At 48.0% G+C, this 22175-nt stretch overlaps 2 protein-coding genes across 6 annotated transcripts in view; one reads left to right on the top strand and one right to left on the bottom strand.

The window, feature by feature from the left end:
• LOC311426281 (uncharacterized protein) overlaps positions 1–22175 on the bottom strand; it is a 312708-nt gene that overhangs the window by 53907 nt on the left and 236626 nt on the right. The window lies entirely within an intron of this gene.
• The window catches only part of LOC311426295 (endogenous retrovirus group K member 10 Gag polyprotein-like), a 47805-nt gene that overhangs the window by 12066 nt on the left and 13564 nt on the right, over positions 1–22175 (top strand). For 2 of the 5 annotated variants that reach the window (XR_014686656.1, XR_014686657.1), the window contains exon 3: positions 18404–19752. Coding sequence is in view for 2 of the 5 variants with exons in the window: in XM_084502634.1 (XP_084358760.1) it covers positions 4389–5993 (1605 nt within the window). In the remaining 3 variants the exon portion in view is untranslated. Of the gene's footprint in view, positions 1–4388; positions 9107–18403; positions 19753–22175 lie in introns of those variants that run through there. The other 3 variants (XM_084502634.1, XM_084502633.1, XR_014686655.1) reach the window with 2 other exon arrangements.

Here is a 22175-nt window from a genome sequence, read left to right as displayed (position 1 = left end):
AGAGTTGTTAGGCATTGGAACGGGCTGCCCAGGGAAGTGGTGGAGTCACCATCCCTGGAGGTCTTTAAAAGACGTTTAGATGTAGAACTTAGTGATATGGTTTAGTGGAGGACTTGTTAGTGTTAGGTCAGGGGTTGGACTAGGTGATCTTGGAGGTCTCTTCCAACCTGGATGATTCTGTGAATTCTGTGAAATATTAAGAACTCCTCTAAGGACTATGAAGAAGGACTTCAGAGCCTTGGGGAGACTGGTCAAGGGTTCGGGAGCGCAAGTCGTGTTCTCCTCTATCCCTCCAGTTATAAGAAATAACGAGGGACTGGACGTGATGAGCCAGCGGGTTAATAATTGGCTCTGAGCCTTGTGTCACGAGCAGGGTTGGTTTTTTTTTGATCTTGGGTCGATTTACTTGAGACCAGGACTGCTGACAACATACAGGAATAGCTTTTTTCACCGGCAGAAAAGGATTTTACGATGGGAGTTGGCAGGGTTCACTGACAGAGCTTTAAACTAAGTATGAAGGGGGGTGGGGGTGGAACCAGGGGCACTGTAAAGGAGCCTGAATGTATCGTGCCAGTTCTTGTGGGTAAGGAATGTGATAGCAAGACCTTGCAATCTTGTGTCTTGGGGAAGGATGAGGGTGACATAACATTTTGCAGGAAGGACACAAGGGTTGGCGAGAGGTTGGGAACTATGGAATCACCTGAGTATGGTCAAGAGGGTATTAGGGCTTCTCCCTCCCAAAAGGTGGCCCAGCTGAGGTACATTTACACTAATGCACACAGTATGGGTAACAAACAGGAGGAGCTGGAGGGCACCGTGCTAGTGGGGAACTATCATGTAGTTGCCACCACAGAAACCTGGTGGGATGATTCCCACGACTGGAGTGTGGCTGTTGATGGTTACAAACTGTTCAGAAGGGATAGGCGAGGAAGGGGGGGAGGAGGAGTTGCTCTCTATGTTAGGAAGTGGATAGATTGTGAAGAGCTGTGCCTGAGAAACAGCCGTGACCAGGTTGAGAGCTTGTGGGTGAAAATCAAGGATCGGTCTGGTAAAGGACATCTAGTGGTTGGGGTCTGCTACATGCTACCTGATCAGGGGGAGTCTGTCGACGAGGCCTTCTTGCTTCAGCTGCAAGAACTGTCGTGCTCACAAGCTCTTGTCCTGATGGGGGATTTCAACCACACAGATATCTGCTGGGGTAGCAGCACGGCGGGTTCCAGGCAATCCAGGAGATTCCTGGAGTGTGTTGAGGATAACTTCCTGGTCCAGGTAATAGATGGACTGACCCGAGGTGAAGCCTTACTAGACCTGGTGCTCACCAGTGTGGAAGAGAGCATTAGAGAGGTTAAGACTGGAGGCTGCCTTGGCTGTAGCGACCATGCCCTAGTGGAGTTTGTGATCTTGAGGAATATGTGTCTGCAAAAAGCAGAGTTAGGACCCTGAACTTCAGGAGAGCAAAGTTCCGGCTGCTCAAGGAACTATTTGCTGGGATCCCCTGGGAAACTGTCCTTAAGGGCATAGGAACGGAACAGAGCTGGCAGCTCTTTAAGGACACCCTTCTGAGAGTGCAAGAGCTCTCCATCCCTCAGCAAAAGAAATAGAGCAGAGGAGGTGGGTGACCAGCATGGCTGAGCAAGGACCTTCAGCTTAAACTGAGAGAAAAGAGGGAAATGTACAGGAAGTGGAAGCAGGGTTGTGTAGCCTGGGAGGAATACAGGGGTGTCATCCGGATGTGTAGAGACGGGATCAGGAAAGCCAAAGCACAGATGGAGCTGAACTTGGCAAGGGATATGAAGAATAACAAGAAGGGGTTCTACAGATACATAGGCAGGAGGAGACCGGCCAAGGAGAGTGTTCCCCCTCTGATAAATGAGACGGGAGAACTGGCTTTTCTTAGACATGTAAAAATATGAGGTACTCAATAAGTGCTTTGCCTTCAGTCTTCACTGGTGGTCAAGTTTCCTATGTCTGTCAGGACCCTGAACCTCAAGGAGAGGGTGAGAGGAGCGGATTCTGTCCCACGGGGGCAGTGGAACAAGTCCAGGACTGCCTAAGGAAATTGGGTGTGTATAAGTCCATGGGGCCAGATGGTATGCATCCCAGGGTGCTGAGAGAGATGGATGATGTGGTTGCTACTCTCCATCATATTTGAAAAACCATGGCTGTCGGGTGAAGCCCCCGGTGACTGGAAAAAAGGGAAACATTACTCCCGTTTTTAAAAAAGGGAGAAAGGAAGACCGGGGAACTACAGGCAGGTGGGCCTCACCTCTGTGCCTGGGAAGATCATGGAGCAGATCCTCCTGGAAGACATGTTAAGGCATGCACAAGATAAAGAGGTGATTCGAGACAGCCAGCACGGCTTCACCAAAGGCAGATCTTGCCTAACCAATCTGGTGGCCTTCTATGATGGAGTGATGGCATCGGTGGACAAAGGAAGAGTGATGGATATCATCTACCTGGACTTGAGCAAAGCCTTTGATATGGTCTCTCACCACATTCTTCTCTCTAAATTGGAGAGGTATGGATTTGAAGGATGGACTGTTAGGTGGATAAAGAATTGGTTGGTTGGTCACAGCCAAAGGGTTGTGGTCAACGGTTCTATGTCTGGGTGGAGGCCAGTCACAAGTGGTGTCCCTCAGGGGTTGGTCTTGGGACTGGTACTCTTCAGCATCTTTATCAACGACATAGATGACAGAATCAAGTGCACTCTCAGCAAGTTTGCAGATGACACCAAGCTGAGCGGTGCAGTCGATACAATAGAGGGAAGGGATGCCATCCAGAGGGACCTGGACAGGCTGGAGAAGTGGGCCCATGAGAACGTAATGAGGTTCAACAAGGCCAAGTGCAAGGTTTTGCACTTGGGCTGGGGCAATCCCAGGTATTTATATAGACCGGGCAAAGAAGAACTTGAGAGTAGTCTGCAGAGAAGGACTTGATGGACTTCCTTCTGGACGAGAAGCTGGACATGAGCTAGCAGTGCATACTTGCAGCCTGGAAGGCCAACTATGTCCTGGGCTGCATTAAAAAAGAGGCGGCCAGCAGGGAGAGGGAGGTGATTGTCCCCCTCTACTCTGCCCTTGTGAGACCCCACCTGGAATACTGCGTGCAGGCCTGGGGCCCCCAGCGCAAGAAGGATGTGGAGCTCTTGGAACGGGTCCAGAGGAGGGCCACTAAGATGATCAGAGGGCTGGAGCACCTCCCCTATGAAGAAAGGTTGAGGGAACTGGGCTTGTTTAGCTTGGAGAAGAGAAGGCTCCAGGAAGACCTCATTGCAGCCTTCCAGTACTTGAAGGGTGTTGAGGGAATCGGGAAACAGCATAGATCCCACGGCCTGCTGCAGCTGAGCAAACCAAGATACCAGGATAACTGTGAGAAGCTTCTATGACAGTGTTCCCACATCGCCCAACTGAGGAATGCAGGAAAATATTGTTACCAGCAGCGGGTACCAAGGATAAGGTTTACGTGACTACTAATCACAAGGGGATTGTTTTCTTGCAGGTGGGGTTGTTTTCTTCTAGTTGTTTTTCTGAGTGCTTTGACCAATAATCTTGTGTGAAACACTGTCCACCCCTGTTAAGTTCTCTATAAAAGTTAGGCTATTCGGGCAATAAAATGGAGCATGATCTGACTCTACTGGTGTCTGTCGTGCTTTCGGCTGTGCTTCCTGCAATATATGGCGCCCGAACAGGCTGACCTGAACAGGACATCGCAGCGGCGCCGGGACGGACATCGCAGCGCAGTGGGACACTAGCGGCGCCGGCACATCGGACCACAGGGGGACCAAGAAGCCAGCGGCGTCGGGAGCAGCGGCGCCGCGACCCCGCCGCGCCGCCGGGACATCGGAGCGCCCATCTGACCGGCGCTGGAGCAGACCAGACACCGACCCGAAAACACTGTACACGGGCCTCACGGTGAGACGCGGAATCGCGGAGGGACGTGGAATCGCGGTGGGATGCGGAAAACGGACTCGCGGTGGGACGCGGAATCGCGGTGGGACGCGGAAAACAGACTCGCGGAGGGACGCGGAATCGCAGTGGGACGCGGAAAACGGACTCGCGGAGGGACGCGGAATCGCGGTGGGACGCAGAATCGCGGTGGGACGCGGAAAACGGACTCGCGGTGAGACACGGAATCGCGGTGGGACGCGGAATCGCGGCGGGACGCGGAATTGCTACGGAACGTGGGAAATTGACGTGATCACGGTGCGACGCAGGCCGTCCGGGATCGAGTTGCTACGGGAGATAAGAGGCGTCGCCGAACAACAGCAGGGCGGAGATCGCGTAACCATGGAGGCGGAGGCGGCCGTGCAGCTTCTCTCTAACATCCTCACTATGAGAGGCGTGGCTTGCAATACGAAAAAGGTTAAATCCTTGATAAATTGGGCCCAGAAGGAGGGTTTTCTGAAGGAGACCCCTCAAACTTTTAGCCCAGATGAGTGGCAACTCATAGGAGACCGTTTATGTCAGACGAGTACCACACGTGGAAAGTTTGACAAGGATTTATGTAAAACTTGGCGTTTGGTGATTGATGCCCTGAGCGGTCTGAAGGCCGAACGCCAGGTTGTCATGGCAGCAACACAGGCTTTGTCCGTGCAGTCTGGGGCTACCAAAACATCGACTACGAAATCCGACACCTCATTGTCACGATTATTTCCATCGGGTCCTATACTGACCCCGGTTCGAGGCATGACCTCTTCAATAAAGGACTCAGCAGCAGCCATCGCCAAGGGACTGTCTGAGCCCGGTACGGATGCGGCCTGTGAACTGCCCTCTTCGCCTCCTGCACCGGAAAATCTCGACACGATGCCCCCAGCATCTGCGCCGCCGCCAGAGAACCATAAATCCACCCAGGGTGTCTCTCCCCCGTTATCTGCCACCCCAACTCCATCAGCACCGATATCAACCAGGTGGTCGGGTATCATACGTGACGCCATTCTCGAGGGAGATTGGCATGCCTCCTCCTCTTTGGCCTGCCCAGTTATTGTCAACTCTGGGCAAGGCACCGGATCATGGCAGCCACATGATTGGAAGCTTCTACAACAAGCTAGAAAAACAGTCATGGATTATGGCTTACACTCCCAAGCAGCACGACAGATAATTCACTGGATCTTCCAGGCAGATTTGATGTGTCCCTTCGACTGCCAAAACATAGCCCGTCTGTTGTTAACTCCCTCTCAACTGTTGATTTTTGAAAGAGAATGGCTACGATTGGCACAAGTGGAAGCGAGTCAACCGCGTCCAACGGGGGACCCCCTATATGGCACCACAGTTGAAATGCTAACAGGGACAGGCCCGTACTTCGACCCTCAGCTTCAGCTGCAGTTCCCTGAGATTGTTCATCGAACAGCTGCACAGCTTGCACTTCGAGCTCTTTTTGCCCTCCCTGGGGAAAAGAAAGCTCCTCCATTTGCTTCAATCCACCAGGCCCAAGGTGAACCTTATGCCAAGTTCATCGACCGATTGTGGACAGCGATCATGGATCATCCTGACCTGACACCAGACTTGAAACGGAGCATGTTTAGAATGCTTGCTTTTGACAACGCGAACACAAAAACCCAAAGCATCCTAGCTACACTACCAAAAACTGCTCCCATCGAAGAGATGTTGGAGAGGGTAGAGTGTGTTGATCAGTCCAAGCAAGCAGCTGTGATGGCTCAAGCTGTTGCATCAGCCATCGGTGATCCTTTGGCTGCCATAGTGTCCCGATCCAATGGTGGTCCCTCGAGACGTAACCCCCAGGAGCAGTGGCGATGTTATCGATGCGGGAGGCTTGGCCATACAAGAAGACAGTGTACAGCTACCCTCTGGTGCGACCTATGCCGATCTGATACACATGCTACACCGATGTGCAGGGCTCAGGGAAACTCCAAGAGGAGTGCGTTCGGCCGCGCGACGACAACAGTAGCCGCAGTACAGCCAGACGGGGCGGATTTCTCGACAATAATGCCCCAGCCACCAGAGGAAGCCTCGGGGTGGACCTGGCAACATCAGTAAGCGTCACGCTTTCCGATAAGTCTGTAGCGGCCATTCCTACGGGGATCCAAGGCCCACTATCAAACACACCATTAGGCGGCTTGCTATTAGGTAGATCCTCTGTAGGCCTTAAAGGATTGATGGTCATTCCGGGGGTTATCGATGCTGACCACGTAGGAGAAATTAGAGTCATGGCGTACACGCTCAACCCACCCTTGTTTATTCCGAAAGGTACCAGAATAGCCCAACTTGTTGCACTCCAAAATTATCAACCCTGTGCGGGAGCACAGGTCGACCGAACAGGAGGTTTTGGCTCCACGGACCATGTTATCTGTTTTACCAGATCTCTGGCCTCCCGACCTATGATGAATGTGATATTATCCATCGGATCACACCAAATTACTGTCACCGGCATGATCGATTCTGGTGCGGATGTTACGATCTGCAGCATCACGATATGGCCAAAACATTGGCCACTAACATCTCCAGCCACTGGAATTACGGGAGTTGGCGGCAGCTCAGCGACATATCTCAGTGCACAGGTTGTGATGTTAAAATTCCAAGAGAAAACGATTTCAGCTAGACTGTACGTGATGGCACTGCCCGCAAATCTTCAAATGTTAATCGGGAGGGATATACTTTCTCAGCTTGGGGCAGTGATTACTACCGACAGCAAGGATTTTCCTTAGTGGCCACTGCTGAGCAACCGCCCACCCTGGCCTTGACATGGCATTCTGATCGGCCTATCTGGGTGGAGCAGTGGCCATTGACGACAGACAGGTTGCAGCAAGCACAGACTTTAGTTCAAGAACAGCTCCAGGCAGGACACATACACCCATCCACGAGTCCCTGGAACACGCCGATTTTTGTGATTCGAAAGAAATCGGGAAAGTGGCGACTCCTACAAGATCTCAGAAAAGTAAATGACCAAATGCAAGCTATGGGAGCCTTGCAACCTGGTTTACCATCCCCGACCATGCTGCCTGAACATTGGTCCCTTTTGATCATAGACTTAAAAGACTGTTTCTTTACAATTCCCTTAGCAGACAAGGACTGCCAGAGATTTGCCTTTACGGTACCTGCCATTAACAAGCAAGCCCCAGCAAAACGCTACGAGTGGCTCGTGCTTCCGCAGGGTATGAAGAACTCCCCCACATTATGTCAACTATATGTAGCCTGGGCCTTGGAGCCAATCCGAACAGCGTGGTGTGATGTCATTATTTACCATTACATGGATGACATTCTGTTTTGCAGGCCAGATTGCTTCCAGGATTCCGATCTACAGTTTATTCAGAATACCCTGTGTCCTGGTTTCAGTTAGAACAGAATTAATTTTCTTCCTAGTAGCTGGTGGAATGCTATGTTTTGGCTTAGGATGAGAAGAGTGCTGATAACACCCCGATGTTTTAATTGTTGTAGAGCAGTGCTTATACCAAGCCAAGGACATCTCAGCCTTTTGCTCTGTCCTGCCAACAGGCAGGCTGGGGGCGCAGTAAGAGCTGGGAGGGGACAGACCCAGGACAGGTGACCCAAACTAGCCAAAGGGGTATTCCATACCATCTGACGTCATGCTAAACAATATATAGGGGTGGTTAGCCGGGGGGAGGGAGCCGGACTGCTCGGGGTTAAGCTGGGCATCGGTCAGCGGGTGGTGAGCAATTGCATTGTGCATCACTTGTTTGTACATATTATTATTACTTTCCTATTATCACCATTGTAACATTATTGTTATTATTGTTATTATTATTTTGTTATTATTATTTTCCTGTCTTATTAAACTGTCTTTATCTCAACTCACGGGCTTCACTTTCCATTTCTCTCCCCCGTCCCAGAGAGGGAGGGGGGAGGGTGAGCGAACGGCTGCGTGGTATTTAGCTGCCAGCCGGGTTAAACCACGACAGTCTTTTTGGCGCCCAACGTGGGGCACGAAAGGTTGAGATAACGGCAGATCTGACCACAGTGTGTTAAACTAAAATTGGTGTAAGTATTAGACCTGCTTAATAGTCACTTGTCATAATGCCGATCGCTTTAATCTCAACTCTGCTGCGCCTGTTTTCCAAATTGAGTATTATAGTACATTATTTTCCGTACTTGCTCTCTGTCATGTTGTTTATCCTCTCCGGGCCCTGGTTTCAGATCATTATGGTACTGAGTGTTGTAGCAATGGCTTATGAGACGATGAGATATCTGGTCATGACTCTAACTTGGTATTTGTACTCAGTAACATCGTCGACTCTGTATTTTGGAAACTGTATCTTGGAAACTATTAGCAATTATACCTATTGTTTTTTTCCATTAGGGAGTCAATCTGTGGAGGGGAAAGGGGAAGATATTTTTTCTTAGTTGATTACTCTCCCTTTCTCCTTCACCACCCCTGTATCCTCCTGCATCACTATGCCTTCCTCCTTCACCACCCTCTTACCCTCCGAGCTTGCTACAATAGCTCTCCAAGATATTGAATATTCTTGGGATACTCAGACCAGCATAGTCTTGTTGTTCTGCCTCCTGAATGCACTTCAGGTTCTGCTTAAAGTTAAACAACTACTTAGGAAGCTCATCCGGAGATCTGCCCGGAGGCAGTATAGTTGTGGGTGGCAGGGAGTATGGGAGGATATGGGCAGGCATCTAGAGCAGTTGGCACCCCCAGTGTTTTGGAAATTCACCCCTGAACAACTGCAAAATCCTCAAAAACTGGCAGAATGCTTGAGAAAAAGGTGTCATGATTCTGGCAGTTCCAAAGTGACACAAATCATTGTAACATGCTGGGGCCTGGCTCATGCCTATCGAGCTGCCATTGATACTGCTATCAACTTAGTGACAGACCCTGCGGCCACTCCAAGCCCTGTGACAGATCTAACGGCCACTGTGACCCCTACGGTGGACTCTGCAGCCGCTCCAGTCCCAGCTTCTGCAGATGCTCCAGTCCCAGTTCCTGCAGATGCTCCAGTCCCAGTTCCTGCAGATGCTCCAGCCCCAGCTCCTGCAGCCGCTCCAGTTCCAGCTCCTGCAGCCGCTCCAGTTCCAGCTCCTGCAGCCGCTCCAGCCCCAGCTCCTGCAGCCGCTCCAGCCCCAGCTCCTGCAGCTGCTCCAGTCCCAGCTCCTGCAGCCGCTCCAGTTCCAGCTCCTGCTGCTACTCCAGTCCCAGCTCCTGCAACTGCTCCAACTCCAGTTCCTGCAGCCACTCCAGCTCCGGTTCCTGCAGCTGCTTCAGCTCCTGCAGCCGCTCCAGCTCCTGTGGCTGGGTCAGAGAAAAGAGCTGTAGCAGTGCAAGTTGACCCTGCAGAGGGTATTCCAACCCCTGTGGCAGACCCTGTAACAGGGTCAGAGAAACGAGCTGTAGCAGTGCAAGTTGACCCTGCAGAGGGTATTCCAACCTCTGTGGCAGACCCTGTAACAAGGTCAGAGAAACGAGCAGTAGCAGTGCAAGTTGACCCTGCGGAGAGTATTCCAACCTCTGTGGCAGACCCTGTAACAAGGTCAGAGAAACGAGCAGTAGCAGTGCAAGCTGCCCCTGTAGAGAAGGTGAAAAAATGGTATAGAGATTCAGGTCGTTTAGAACGCAGAGAGTCTTCTGCCAAATCTAGGTATAGAGACGATGGAGACGACGACGACGCTGGGCCATCAAGGGTTCAGGAGGAGGAAGATGAGGATGCCGAAAAATCAACAGTAACTACCCGAAGCCTAAACGAGCGTGAGTTACGAGATGTGCGAAAAGATTTTGGTCGCTGTATAGGTGAGCAGCTTGTCACCTGGCTGCTCCGATGCTGGGACTCTGGAGCCAATTGTGTGGAATTAGACGGCAGGGAAGCCAAGCGACTGGGATCCCTTGCTAGAGACGCAGGCATTGACAAAGCAATTGCAGATGGAGCACAATCTCACAGCCTCTGGAGGCGTCTCCTCTCAGCTGTGAGGGAAAGGTATCCCTTCAAGGAAGAACTTTTATGTCTACCAGGCAAGTGGACCACTATGGAGAAGGGAATCCAGTACCTGAGGGAATTAGCCGTACAGGAAGTGATTTATGAGGATCCAGACCTCAGACAAACATCCAAAGATCCAGATGAAGTCAGGTGTACACGACCCATGTGGCGGAAGTTTGTACGGAGTGCACCATCATCATATGCCAGCTCATTGGCAATAATGGCCTGGAAAGAGGACGAGGAACCCACAGTGGATGAAGTGGCTAAACAACTCCGGCAGTACGAAGAAAGTCTCTCCTCTTCCTTACAGGCCTGCGTCTCAGCTGTGGAGAAACTTTCTGAAGAGTTCCACCAACTTAAAGAGAATCTATCTTCATCCCCACCTGAACCAACCAGTGTCCACCGACCAAAAGAGAACACTGTGGAGAAACTTTCTGAAAAGGTTCACCAACTTGAAGAGAGATTATTCTCCTCCGTACCTGTACAGAGCAGTGTCTCAGCTATCAGGGGTAGGCGTTCATCCACACAAGGAAGACGATATGGTGGGTACTCACCCTGTGCCACCCTGTGGTTTTACTTACGAGACCATGGAGAGGACATGAGAAAATGGGATGGAAAATCTACTGCGACCCTAGAGGCACGGGTACGTGAGTTGCAAAAGAAAACAATCAAGAAAAAGGGATTCTCTGAAAAGTTTGCTGCTCCAACTTCCATCAGACAGTCCTTCAAACACAGAAATGAAGAAGATTCTGACCAGGATTAGGGGAGCCCTGCCTCCAGCCAGGGGGAGGAAAGGGACAATCGAGTTTATTGGACTGTGTGGATTCGATGGCCTGGCACGTCAGACGCACAGAAGTATAAGGCTTTAGTAGACACCGGTGCACAATGTACTATAATGCCATCAAGATATAAAGGACCAGAGCCCAACTATATTTGTGGAGTGACAGGCGGATCTCAGCAGTTGACTGTATTGGAGGCTGAAGTGAGTCTGACTGGGAATGAGTGGGAAAAGCACCGCATTGTGACTGGCCCGGATGCTCCATGTATCCTTGGCATAGACTATCTTAGAAGAGGATATTTCAAGGACCCAAAAGGGTTCCGGTGGGCTTTTGGTATAGCTGCCTTAGAGACAGAAGGCATTAAACAATTATCTACCTTGCCTGGTCTCTCAGAGGACCCCTCTGTTGTGGGGTTGCTGAGGGTCGAAGAACAGCGAGTGCCAATCGCTACCACAACTGTGCACCGGCGGCAATATCACACCAACTGAGACTCCCTGATTCCCATCCATAAGCTAATTCGTCAATTGGAGAGCCAAGGAGTGATCAGCAAGACTCATTCACCTTTCAATAGTCCCATATGGCCAGTGCGAAAGTCTAATGGCAAGTGGAGACTAACAGTGGACTATCGTGGCCTGAACGAAGTGACGCCACCACTGAGTGCTGCAGTGCCGGACATGCTGGAACTTCAGTACGAACTTGAATCGAAGGCAGCCAAGTGGTACGCCACAATTGATATCGCTAATGCATTTTTCTCCATCCCTCTAGCAGCAGAGTGCAGGCCACAATTTGCCTTCACTTGGAGGGGAGTCCAATATACTTGGAATCGGCTGCCCCAGGGGTGGAAACACAGCCCTACCATTTGCCATGGGCTGATCCAGTCTGCACTAGAGCAGGGGGAAGCTCCTGAACACCTGCAGTACATCGATGACATTATTGTGTGGGGTGACACAGCAGAGGAAGTTTTTGAGAAAGGGAAGAAAATAGTCCAAATCCTTCTGAAAGCCGGTTTTGCCATAAAACAAAATAAAGTCAAAGGACCTGCACGAGAGATCCAGTTTTTAGGAATAAAATGGCAAGATGGACGTCGTCAAATCCCAATGGATGTGATCAACAAAATAACAGCTATGTCTCCACCAACTAACAAAAAAGAAACACAGACTTTCCTAGGTGTTGTGGGGTTTTGTAGAATGCACATCCCAAATTACAGTCTGATTGTAAACCCGCTCTACCAAGTAACCCGTAAGAAGAATGAGTTTGAATGGGGCCCTGAACAACGACAAGCATTTGAACAAATCAAGCAGGAAATAGTCCATGCAGTAGCCCTTGGGCCAGTTCGAACAGGACTAGATGTAAAGAATGTGCTCTACACTGCAGCCGGGGAGAACGGCCCCACCTGGAGCCTCTGGCAGAAAGAACCTGGGGAAACTCGAGGTCGGCCCCTGGGGTTTTGGAGTCGGGGATACAGAGGGTCTGAGGCCTGCTATACTCCAACTGAAAAGGAGATATTGGCAGCATATGAAGGAGTTCGATCTGCTTCGGAGGTGGTCGGTACTGAAGCGCAGCTCCTCCTAGCACCCCGATTGCCAGTACTAGGCTGGATGTTCAAGGGAAGGGTCTCTTCTACGCATCATGCAACTGATGCTACGTGGAGCAAGTGGGTTGCACTGATTACTCAGCGGGCTCGAATAGGAAACCCCAGTCGCCCAGGAATATTGGAAGTGATTATGGACTGGCCAGAAGGCAAATACTTTGGGATATCATCCGAGGAGGAGGTGGGTCGTGCTGAAGAAGCCCCACTGTACAACCAGTTACCAGAGAATGAGAAGAAATATGCCCTGTTCACTGATGGGTCCTGTCGTATTGTGGGGAAGCATCGGAGATGGAAGGCTGCTGTATGGAGCCCTACACGACGAGTTGCAGAAGCTGCTGAGGGAGAAGGTGAATCGAGTCAGTTTGCAGAAGTGAAGGCCATTCAGCTGGCTTTAGACATTGCTGAACGAGAAAAATGGCCTGTTCTCTATCTCTACACCGATTCATGGATGGTAGCAAATGCCCTGTGGGGATGGTTACAGCAATGGAAGCAAAACAACTGGCAGCGTAGGGGCAAACCCATCTGGGCTGCTGCTTTGTGGCAAGACATTGCTGCTCGGGTAGAGAACCTGGCTGTGAAAGTACGTCACGTAGATGCTCATGTGCCCAAGAATCGGGCTACTGAAGAACATCAAAACAACCAGCAGGTGGATCAGGCTGCTAAGATTGAAGTAGCTCAGGTGGACCTGGATTGGCAGCATAAAGGTGAATTATTTATAGCCCGATGGGCCCATGACACCTCAGGCCATCAAGGTAGAGATGCAACATACAGATGGGCTCGTGATCGAGGGGTGGACCTGACCATGGACGCTATAGCACAGGTTATTCATGACTGTGAAACATGTGCTGCAATCAAGCAAGCCAAACGGTCAAAGCCTCTTTGGTATGGAGGACGATGGCTGAAATATAAATATGGAGAGGCCTGGCAGATTGATTACATCACACTCCCTCAAACTCGCAATGGCAAGCGCCACGTACTTACAATGGTGGAAGCAACCACCGGATGGCTGGAAACATATCCTGTGCCTCATGCCACCGCCCGGAACACTATCCTGGGCCTTGAAAAACAAGTCCTATGGCGACATGGTACCCCAGAAAGAATAGAGTCAGAGAATGGGACTCATTTCCGAAACAACCTTATAGACACTTGGGCTAAAGAACATGGTATTGAGTGGGTGTATCACATCCCCTATCATGCACCAGCCTCCAGGAAAGTTGAACGATACAACGGACTGTTAAAGACTACATTAAAAGCAATGGGCGATGGAACATTCAAAAATTGGGATACGCATTTGGCAAAGGCCACCTGGCTAGTCAATACTAGGGGATCTGCCAACCGAGCTGGACCTGCCCAATCAAACCTGTTACGTACTGTAGATGGGGATAAAGTTCCTGTAGTGCATGTAAGAAATATGCTGGGTAAAACAGTCTGGGCTACTCCTGCCTCAGGAAAAGGCAAACCTATTCGTGGAATTGTTTTCGCTCAGGGACCTGGATACACTTGGTGGGTGATGCAAAAGAACGGAGAGGTCCGGTGTGTACCTCAAGGAGATTTAATACTGGGTGAGAATAGCCCATGAACTGAATTGTACCATGTTAATTACTATATAATACTGTATGTTATCACTACTATGACTACTATAGGTGACTAATTAGAATGTATGAAACAGAGTGTAACCTGAGCATGACATAAATGGTATGGAATAAGGGGTGGATAGATGTCCTGGTTTCAGTTAGAACAGAATTAATTTTCTTCCTAGTAGCTGGTGGAATGCTGTGTTTTGGCTTAGGATGAGAAGAGTGCTGATAACACCCCAATGTTTTAATTGTTGCAGAGCAGTGCTTATACCAAGCCAAGGACATCTCAGCCTTTTGCTCTGTCCTGCCAACAGGCAGGCTGGGGGTGCAGTAAGAGCTGGGAGGGGACAGACCCAGGACAGGTGACCCAAACTAGCCAAAGGGGTATTCCATACCATCTGACGTCATGCTAAACAATATATAGGGGTGGCTAGCCGGGGGGAGGGGGCCGGACTGCTCGGGGTTAGGCTGGGCATCGGTCAGCGGGTGGTGAGCAATTGCATTGTGCATCACTTGTTTGTACATATTATTATTACTTTCCTATTATCACCATTGTAACATTATTGTTATTATTGTTATTATTATTTTGTTATTATTATTTCCTGTCTTATTAAACTGTCTTTATCTCAACTCACGGGCTTCACTTTCCATTTCTCTCCCCCGTCCCAGAGAGGGAGGGGGGAGGGTGAGCGAACGGCTGCGTGGTATTTAGCTGCCAGCCGGGTTAAACCACGACACCCTGGAAGCGAAAGGACTAAAGATAGCTCCAGAAAAAGTTCAGCGGAAACGGCCCTGGCTATCCTTGGGATGGAAGATATCAGACTCTACCATCCGACCACAGAAGGTCGATATATCTACTACTTTGCATAATTTAACGGACGTCCAAACATTCTTGGGCAATATTCAGTGGGTCAGGCGTATCGTGGGAATTAGTAATGATGACCTGGCTCTATTGTTACCTTTGTTGCGGGGTAGGAGGGCAGAACAAAGCATTACACTGATGAATGAACAACGGCAGGCCCTTTCCCGCATATCTTTAAAGATTGCAGCTGGCGCGGCTTGCAGACGCATCACAAAACTTCCACTCTCTTTTGTAATAGTCAATCATGTGTCTCACCCATTTGCAGTGATTGGTCAGTGGCAAAAAGAAGAGGGTGAAAATAAGGGGCAACAAAGACAGGAACAGTGTGAGGCGGATGCCACTGACCCTAAAAGTAGAAGTGATATAACTAAAATAGATAATTATGAAGGAAGGATGATAGGGCAACATTTTCGAATTTTGGAATGGATTTTTCTATCAATACAGCCAAAAATGAGTATCCAGACCCGGGCGGAAGCTATTGCGGAATTGGTACGTAAGGGTCGCTCTCGGAGTATTGATATCAGCGGCCAGGAACCCGGGGATATTAGTCTACCGATAACTCAGGATCATTTGGAATGGTGTTTACAGCAATCCATTCCTCTACAAGAAGCCGTGCTAGGATTCCCGGGATTGGTACATTCCCAGGCCCCGAAAGGGCCTCTATGGCAAGTTATAAGATCGTATAAATGGCAAGCGGTACCGCAAATTTCGCCTCGGCCGGTAGTGGGTCGCACAGTCTATACTGATGCCGGTGCAGTAAGTAGGCAGGCAGTGTGTGTGTGGTATGAGAATGGCACCTGGGAAAATCACCTAATTACAGGGACAACAGCGGATACATTACAAACACTAGAATTGTCCGCAGTTGTTTGGGCTTGCCAACGCTGGATGCATGAGCCAATTAATATCGTTTCAGATTCTCTGTATGTTGTCAATGTAGTGAACCGGATTGAGGACGCCTTGATACGGCAAACTAAGAAGGACAGATTGTTGTCATTGTTTCTGCAACTGCGAGATGCCATTCAAGGAAGAACCGCACCTTACTGTGTCATTCACATACGTAGTCACCAGTTCTCAATTGGATTAGCAGAAGGTAATGCGCAAGCAGACAAGTTGGTAAGTGTAATCACAGCAAGACCAGAAAGTGACTTTATGCATGCACGTGTGTCGCATGAAATGTTTCACCAGAATGCAAAAGGTCTTCGGAGAATGTTTGGACTTACTTGGGCAGAAGCTAAAGGAATAGTAAGAGCATGCCCCTCCTGCAGTCATCATGGGCCGGGGTTAGGCTTGGGTATTAATCCACGGGGTGTTAAGGCACTCGAGGTATGGCAAATGGATGTCACGCACATGCCAGAATTTGGTACTAAAAGATATGTGCATGTGTGTATTGATACCTTTTCACGATTCATATGGGCAACAGCACAGGGAGGGGAAAAGGCACTCCATGTGTGCAGGCATTTGACAGTGTGCTTTGCCATCATGGGGGTACCACAGCAGATCAAGACGGACAACGGCCCAGCGTATGTCAGCAAAAAGATCAGCACCTTTATGAAGATGTGGGGAGTAACGCATATCACAGGCATCCCATATTCTCCCACGGGCCAAGCAATTGTCGAACGATCACATCAAGTCTTAAAGGAACAGTTAGCAAGGTTAAAAGAAATTAAAGATGTTGATGAGCGACTGTCCAAGGCGTTATTCGTCTTGAATCATCTATGCTTGACCGGTGACCGAGAAGATCCTCCTGCAAGTATCCATTTTCAATCCATGAATAAAGCAGCACCAAATGTGCTGCCGCAAATAAGAGTAAGTTACCATGATCCTGCTACAGGAGTCTGGAAGGGTCCAGTTCCTGTCTTGTTCATTGGCCGGGGATATTTCTGTGTCTCTACAACGGCCGGACCAGTTTGGGTGCCAAGCCGGTTCGTGAAGGCCGTCCAGAATGTTCCAACGGACGGAGAAATTACGGACGGAGATTCTAATATTGTCAGCAATGTTTGCACTTGTGACCAAGATCAAGCAACAACAAAATCTGTGAGTGCCGGAGATGGTCAGAACAGTATAATGTCACCCTGTCTGTCCCGGGCGTCACCTACTCCAGAAGAGTAGTACATGAGAGAGACTCAAAATGATATCGGTTCTTTCAATTAATAGCTCGATGATTTGTTTGAAACAAGGTGTAGATGGTTGCTGGGTTTAGTCACAAGGGGATTAAAGATTTGGTTTATGGTGGTGGTAATCATCGTAGTGTGTTGTAGGTATAGCTAAAAGAGTTACTTGTAAAACTGCTGTGTCAGGCTTGGTTTGCTCAAAAGAAGAAGGGGGAATTGTTGAGGGAATCGGGAAACAGCATAGATCCCACGGCCTGCTGCAGCTGAGCAAACCAAGATACCAGGATAACTGTGAGAAGCTTCTATGACAGTGTTCCCACATCGCCCAACTGAGGAATGCAGGAAAATATTGTTACCAGCAGCGGGTACCAAGGATAAGGTCTACGTGACTACTAATCACAAGGGGATTGTTTTCTTGCAGGTGGGGTTGTTTTCTTCTAGTTGTTTTTCTGAGTGCTTTGACCAATAATAGGGCCACTAAGATGATCAGAGGGCTGGAGCACCTCCCCTATGAAGAAAGGTTGAGGGAACTGGGCTTGTTTAGCTTGGAGAAGAGAAGGCTCCAGGAAGACCTCATTGCAGCCTTCCAGTACTTGAAGGGAGTGTATAAACCGGAGGGGGAACGCCTGTTTACATGTGTTGATAGTGATAGGACAAGGGGGAATGGTTTTAAACTAAGGCAGAGGAGATTTAGGTTAGAAATTAGGAGGAAAGGAATAAGGAGGATACTAATGAATAGCAGGGTGTGAGAACAGGGTATAACAAGAATGCCAGGTTAATGCTCTAGTCAAGCGGTGTCAGAATACTTGGAGGTTTGAGGTCGAAAGAGTTACAAATTCTAGAAAAACTGCTATATAGCTTCATAGCTGTTAAGAAATGTAATTCTTCTTGTGGTTCTCTCAAGGGCATAGTGAATGTGTTGGTATTGCTAGTAAGATGCTCGTTCAATGAGTTGACATTGTAGAAAATGGGTATGAATACAGATTTTTATTTTACTTTTATTAGGAGACAGTGGATAAGCATAAACTTCTTGGTACAAATATCTGGGCATTTGCAGTTAACAATCTAACTGCTGAAAGCTCAGGATGTGGTTAGTTAATCATAAAGAAGTATATTTCTAATAATAAGAAAATGAGTAGCTTATCAGAATCATAATAGCTGTTTTATTGTTGCAGATACAAATAAAGACTTATGTGATTGTCTCTCAGTGGATTTCTTAGGTATCATGGGCTTCAAAGTGTAAATATTGAAATCCAAAACTGTTAAGAGGAAGCTTTTTTTCAGGATTTGATTATATTTAAGCATCAGTTTGTGTGTTTGTCCCTGGGTTTTGTTTTTATTTTATGTTATTTTATGTTATGTTATTTTATGTTATTAATTTCAGATTTCACCTTAGCTAAAAGCTATTGCTTCAGTATGAAAACTGCAGAAACTACTTTCAGATTGTTCTCACTCTGTGTATTGTGAGCTTATGGTCATTGCTGTTTGAAATGACACAGTAGTACATAAACTCATTCAATAATCTTTGTATCTAGAAAGCTATAAATGCTGTGTGTACCAAATTCAGCTTTTCCTTAACAGGTTCTCTCTTCAGAAACTAGAAGAACTCAGTCAGTATCCAGATTTCAACAACTACCTGATTTTTGTTCTTACAAAGTTAAAGTCTGAAGGTAAGTTTTTTTTGAGATATTGACTGTTTTATGCTCCCCCCTCCCCCCGCCTCACTTTCTTCTCTTCAGTTTGATAGAAATAGGAAGCTTATTCCTGTTGTCATCCAGCACTATGGAGGACAGGCAGGTTCTTTAGGGACCCTTGGCAGAATGAGGACTGCAACAGGGTTGTGGTTTCAATTATAGATTTATTTTTATTATTACATTAAAAATATATTAACAATCAGTATGGCTTATCTACAGTTTCTAGCACTTAGCGTAGCTTATAGTTGCACAGAATTTCTAGAATTGTGAGTTACACAGGCTTTTCAGTTACCTGGATGGACCTTCTGCAGATTGGGTCAAATTCTTATTGTTCACTGTGTAATATAATCATAACCTAGACTCAGGCTTTATGTAAAAGAACATGAGTCACTCACTCAGTCCTCTGAGGAAAAAGGTGATGGTGGAGTGGTGGAGGCAGCCCTGGCCACTGGGTGAGGGGGAAGGATATCATGGGTTTTGTTGCCCGGCAGCACTTCCAGTCTAAGTCCCAATTAGGGCTTGTTGCTGCTCGATTTTATAGACAATGCACCCTGTGCTGTTACATTTCCCTGTTCCAGGAGGGATGTCATCATCTCCTGGCAACCCCGCACCTGGGTATTGATAGCCCTGAGAAACTTAATCACCCTGTCAGTTGGTTCCCCCATATCATCCTTGGTGATTCAGCACTTGGGTCTTGATAACACTAATGCTTTTTATCACCATGACAAAGGGTGTCCTCACACCCTGGGGCCAGAGAGGGGGAGGAGAAGGGGGCAGGGGTATACATTAACAGCCTGCTTACATATTACGGATATTTGCCTTATTGCTGGTTCTGCTAACCATACTGTCAGGGGTCAGGAGCAGCGGGTACCAGTTATACCTATAGTCAGTTTGCTGGTTGATTGATCTATGTGGAATCATGGAATGGTTTGGGTTGGAAGTGTTATATATGGAGTGGTAATTTGCGTCGGGAAAATGGTTAATATTAATAAAGAAGGGGGAGATTTAGGAATGTGGCCATGGGGGTTGGAAAACCCCATGATTGATATAACATTAGACTCTTAACGATGAGGCCATCAGGAATATAAAAGAGTTTAGAGGGAACAAAGAAGGGTGATTCAGGAGACTCCATGCAGTCTCGGGTTGCTTGTTCTCCAGCTGGTTCTCTTGTTCTCCAGCCATTAAGGCATGGATGTTTCTGGGTGTTTGCTGTTGTTGTTACATTCAAAGTTGTTTGACCAATGAAAAAGTTGTTTTGAAAAGAACTGCTGTGGAAAGAAGGGTATAAGAGGGGAGCCTGCCCTCAAGATAAAAAAAAAAAAAAAAAAGAAGACAACACGATGTGAAGAAGTTATGTCATCAATAAAGAAGCAGAAAGAAGGAATGAAAAGGAACAGGCTAGCAGAACGGAGACCAGGACGGGAACAGGCACGTTGATCACCTCATGAAGATAGGTTCGGCCAAACTCAGCAAACTGCTCAGAGAAGCTTGTACAGAAAGTCGCTGGAAACAGGCGCACTGGAGCTGGAGAGAAGCTCGAGCTGAGAGAAGCGGACCCGTGCACACAACTGCCTCTCGCTGGTAAGCAGTTGCGCATTATGGGGAATCATACGTCCTTAGGAACAAAGACTGTCCTGGTAACCTTACAGCTTATTCTCCTTCTTAACAATCGGACAGTTTATGATCCTGAAATATGGGACCAAACTGAGGTCAAGGTGTGGGACTCTGCAACTAAAAACGACAAGGTTGCAGTGGGATTGCTCGGCACCTGGCGAGCAATCTCTGAGGCCTTAAATAACCATGTGGAGCCACAATCACAAACGTGTGGCTTGCCAGATAGTGAGGGAGCTGCGGGCTCCTTTACTGATCCGACTGCTATGCCACTGCCATCGGCCCCTCTGCTGCCACAGCCATCGAAGGCTTTTGCTGTTATGCCCCATGTTGACCTGGACGTGCCTTTTGACCCAGGCCTATTGGCCTTGAAAAGGAGATGGATATGCTTTTCTTCGATCTGGGAAGAATGGGATACATAAGGCCTGAAGACCGAGTTGCTTGACAACTTAAAGCGAGACATATTGTTCAAAAGGAATGGAAAATGGAGACTTATTAGTAATCAAGAAAAGGAATGGAAAATGGAGACTGTTAAGTCATGGAACTTAAAGGATTGTTTGTTACCTTTCCTGATTGTATGTATATATAGGCATGCTTGCGTTTAGTATGTAAAGCAATGTTCTGTATATTTAGAATGTTTGCTGTTCGTGTGTGCGTGTTGATGGAGCGTAGACTCCCCGCACACCCAGCGCTGTTTACTTGCCTTTTATACCTTTTATAGCTTTTATACCTTTTATAAATATTAGTTTTATAAATATTACAAAATTCAGATCGAGTTGAGACCTCATTTATAACTGAAGGGACCTTAAAGATCATCTAATTCCAAACCCCCTGACATGGGCAGGGACACCTTCCACTAGACCAGGTTTCTCAAAGCTCCATCCAGCCTGGCCTTAAACACTTCCAGGGATGGGGCATCCACAACTTCTCTAGGCAACCTGTTCCAGTGCCTCATAGTCGTGGTGTTTTTACCCCACTGTTATAAATGGCTCAGGATTCAAATTAGGATTAAATAAAAAAAATAGGATTTATTGAAAGAATATAAAGGAATAGAGGTAAGCAAACAGCGCTGGGTGCACCGGGAGTCTCCGCTCCACCAGGACGCACACCAGTTACATCAAGCAGCTGATTTTTATGCTCCCAGACTAATACATATTCATTACTACTTCTAAAAAAAATAGATTATTAAAATTAGCTTCCGGGGTGCAGTCCCTCCTACTGGAGCATGCACAGTCTCCTCTGGGGTCTCTTCTGGGGGTCTCTAGGGGTCTTTCATGCTGAAGGCTCGTAGTCTTCCTCTCCCCCTTTGTACTTACTGGGCACCATACCAAGTTTATAGAACATCCTCTTCAAGTCTTGTCTCCCAGCCGTCATTCAGCTTCTTTCTCCTTCCTCTTTATCTCTCGGCCCCCCTAACCAGATACCAAAGATCCACATAGTATCCCATAACAGTCACTAGTTGTTATCAGTTGTTCTGAAACTCCCAGACACACGAGTAATTAAAACATTCTTCCCCAGCCATTCACAGACACATCTATAGCAGTGTTAGAAATAGAAGTCCGGAATAACAAAAGCAAACAGGTTCATAACTTTAAGAAGTGATAAATTGACTAGAATGAGGGGGAGACTGGGACACACTGCATCTGTGGTTCAAGAATTAAATTGCCAGTGCAGGGCCCAGAGGCAGACAGGATTCAAACAGAATTGTTCTTTATGGACACGAATTGTTAAAACATTCCTCACACTACCGAGCAGCTGAACTCCACCACAACTGTGTTCTCACTCCCCCTCCTCAAAGGGAAAGGGGGAGACAATACATTGAAAAGGGCTCAAGGGTTGAGATGAGGATAGGGAGATCACTCAACAATTATCATGACGGGCAAAATGGACTCAGCATAGGGAGATTAATAGAATTTATTGCCTGTCACTAGCAGACTAGAAGAGTGAGAAACTAAAAGTAAACTAAAAACATCTTCTTCCCCCCTCCACCCTCCCTCCATCCTACATCCTCCCTCCGAGCAGTGCAGGGGAACAGGGAATGGGGGTTGCAGTCAGTCCATA

This window comes from Aythya ferina (genome assembly GCF_964211825.1).
Source record: "Aythya ferina genome assembly, chromosome: W".
NCBI lineage: Eukaryota > Metazoa > Chordata > Aves > Anseriformes > Anatidae > Aythya > Aythya ferina.
This window is presented reverse-complemented; position numbering and strand designations above follow the sequence as displayed.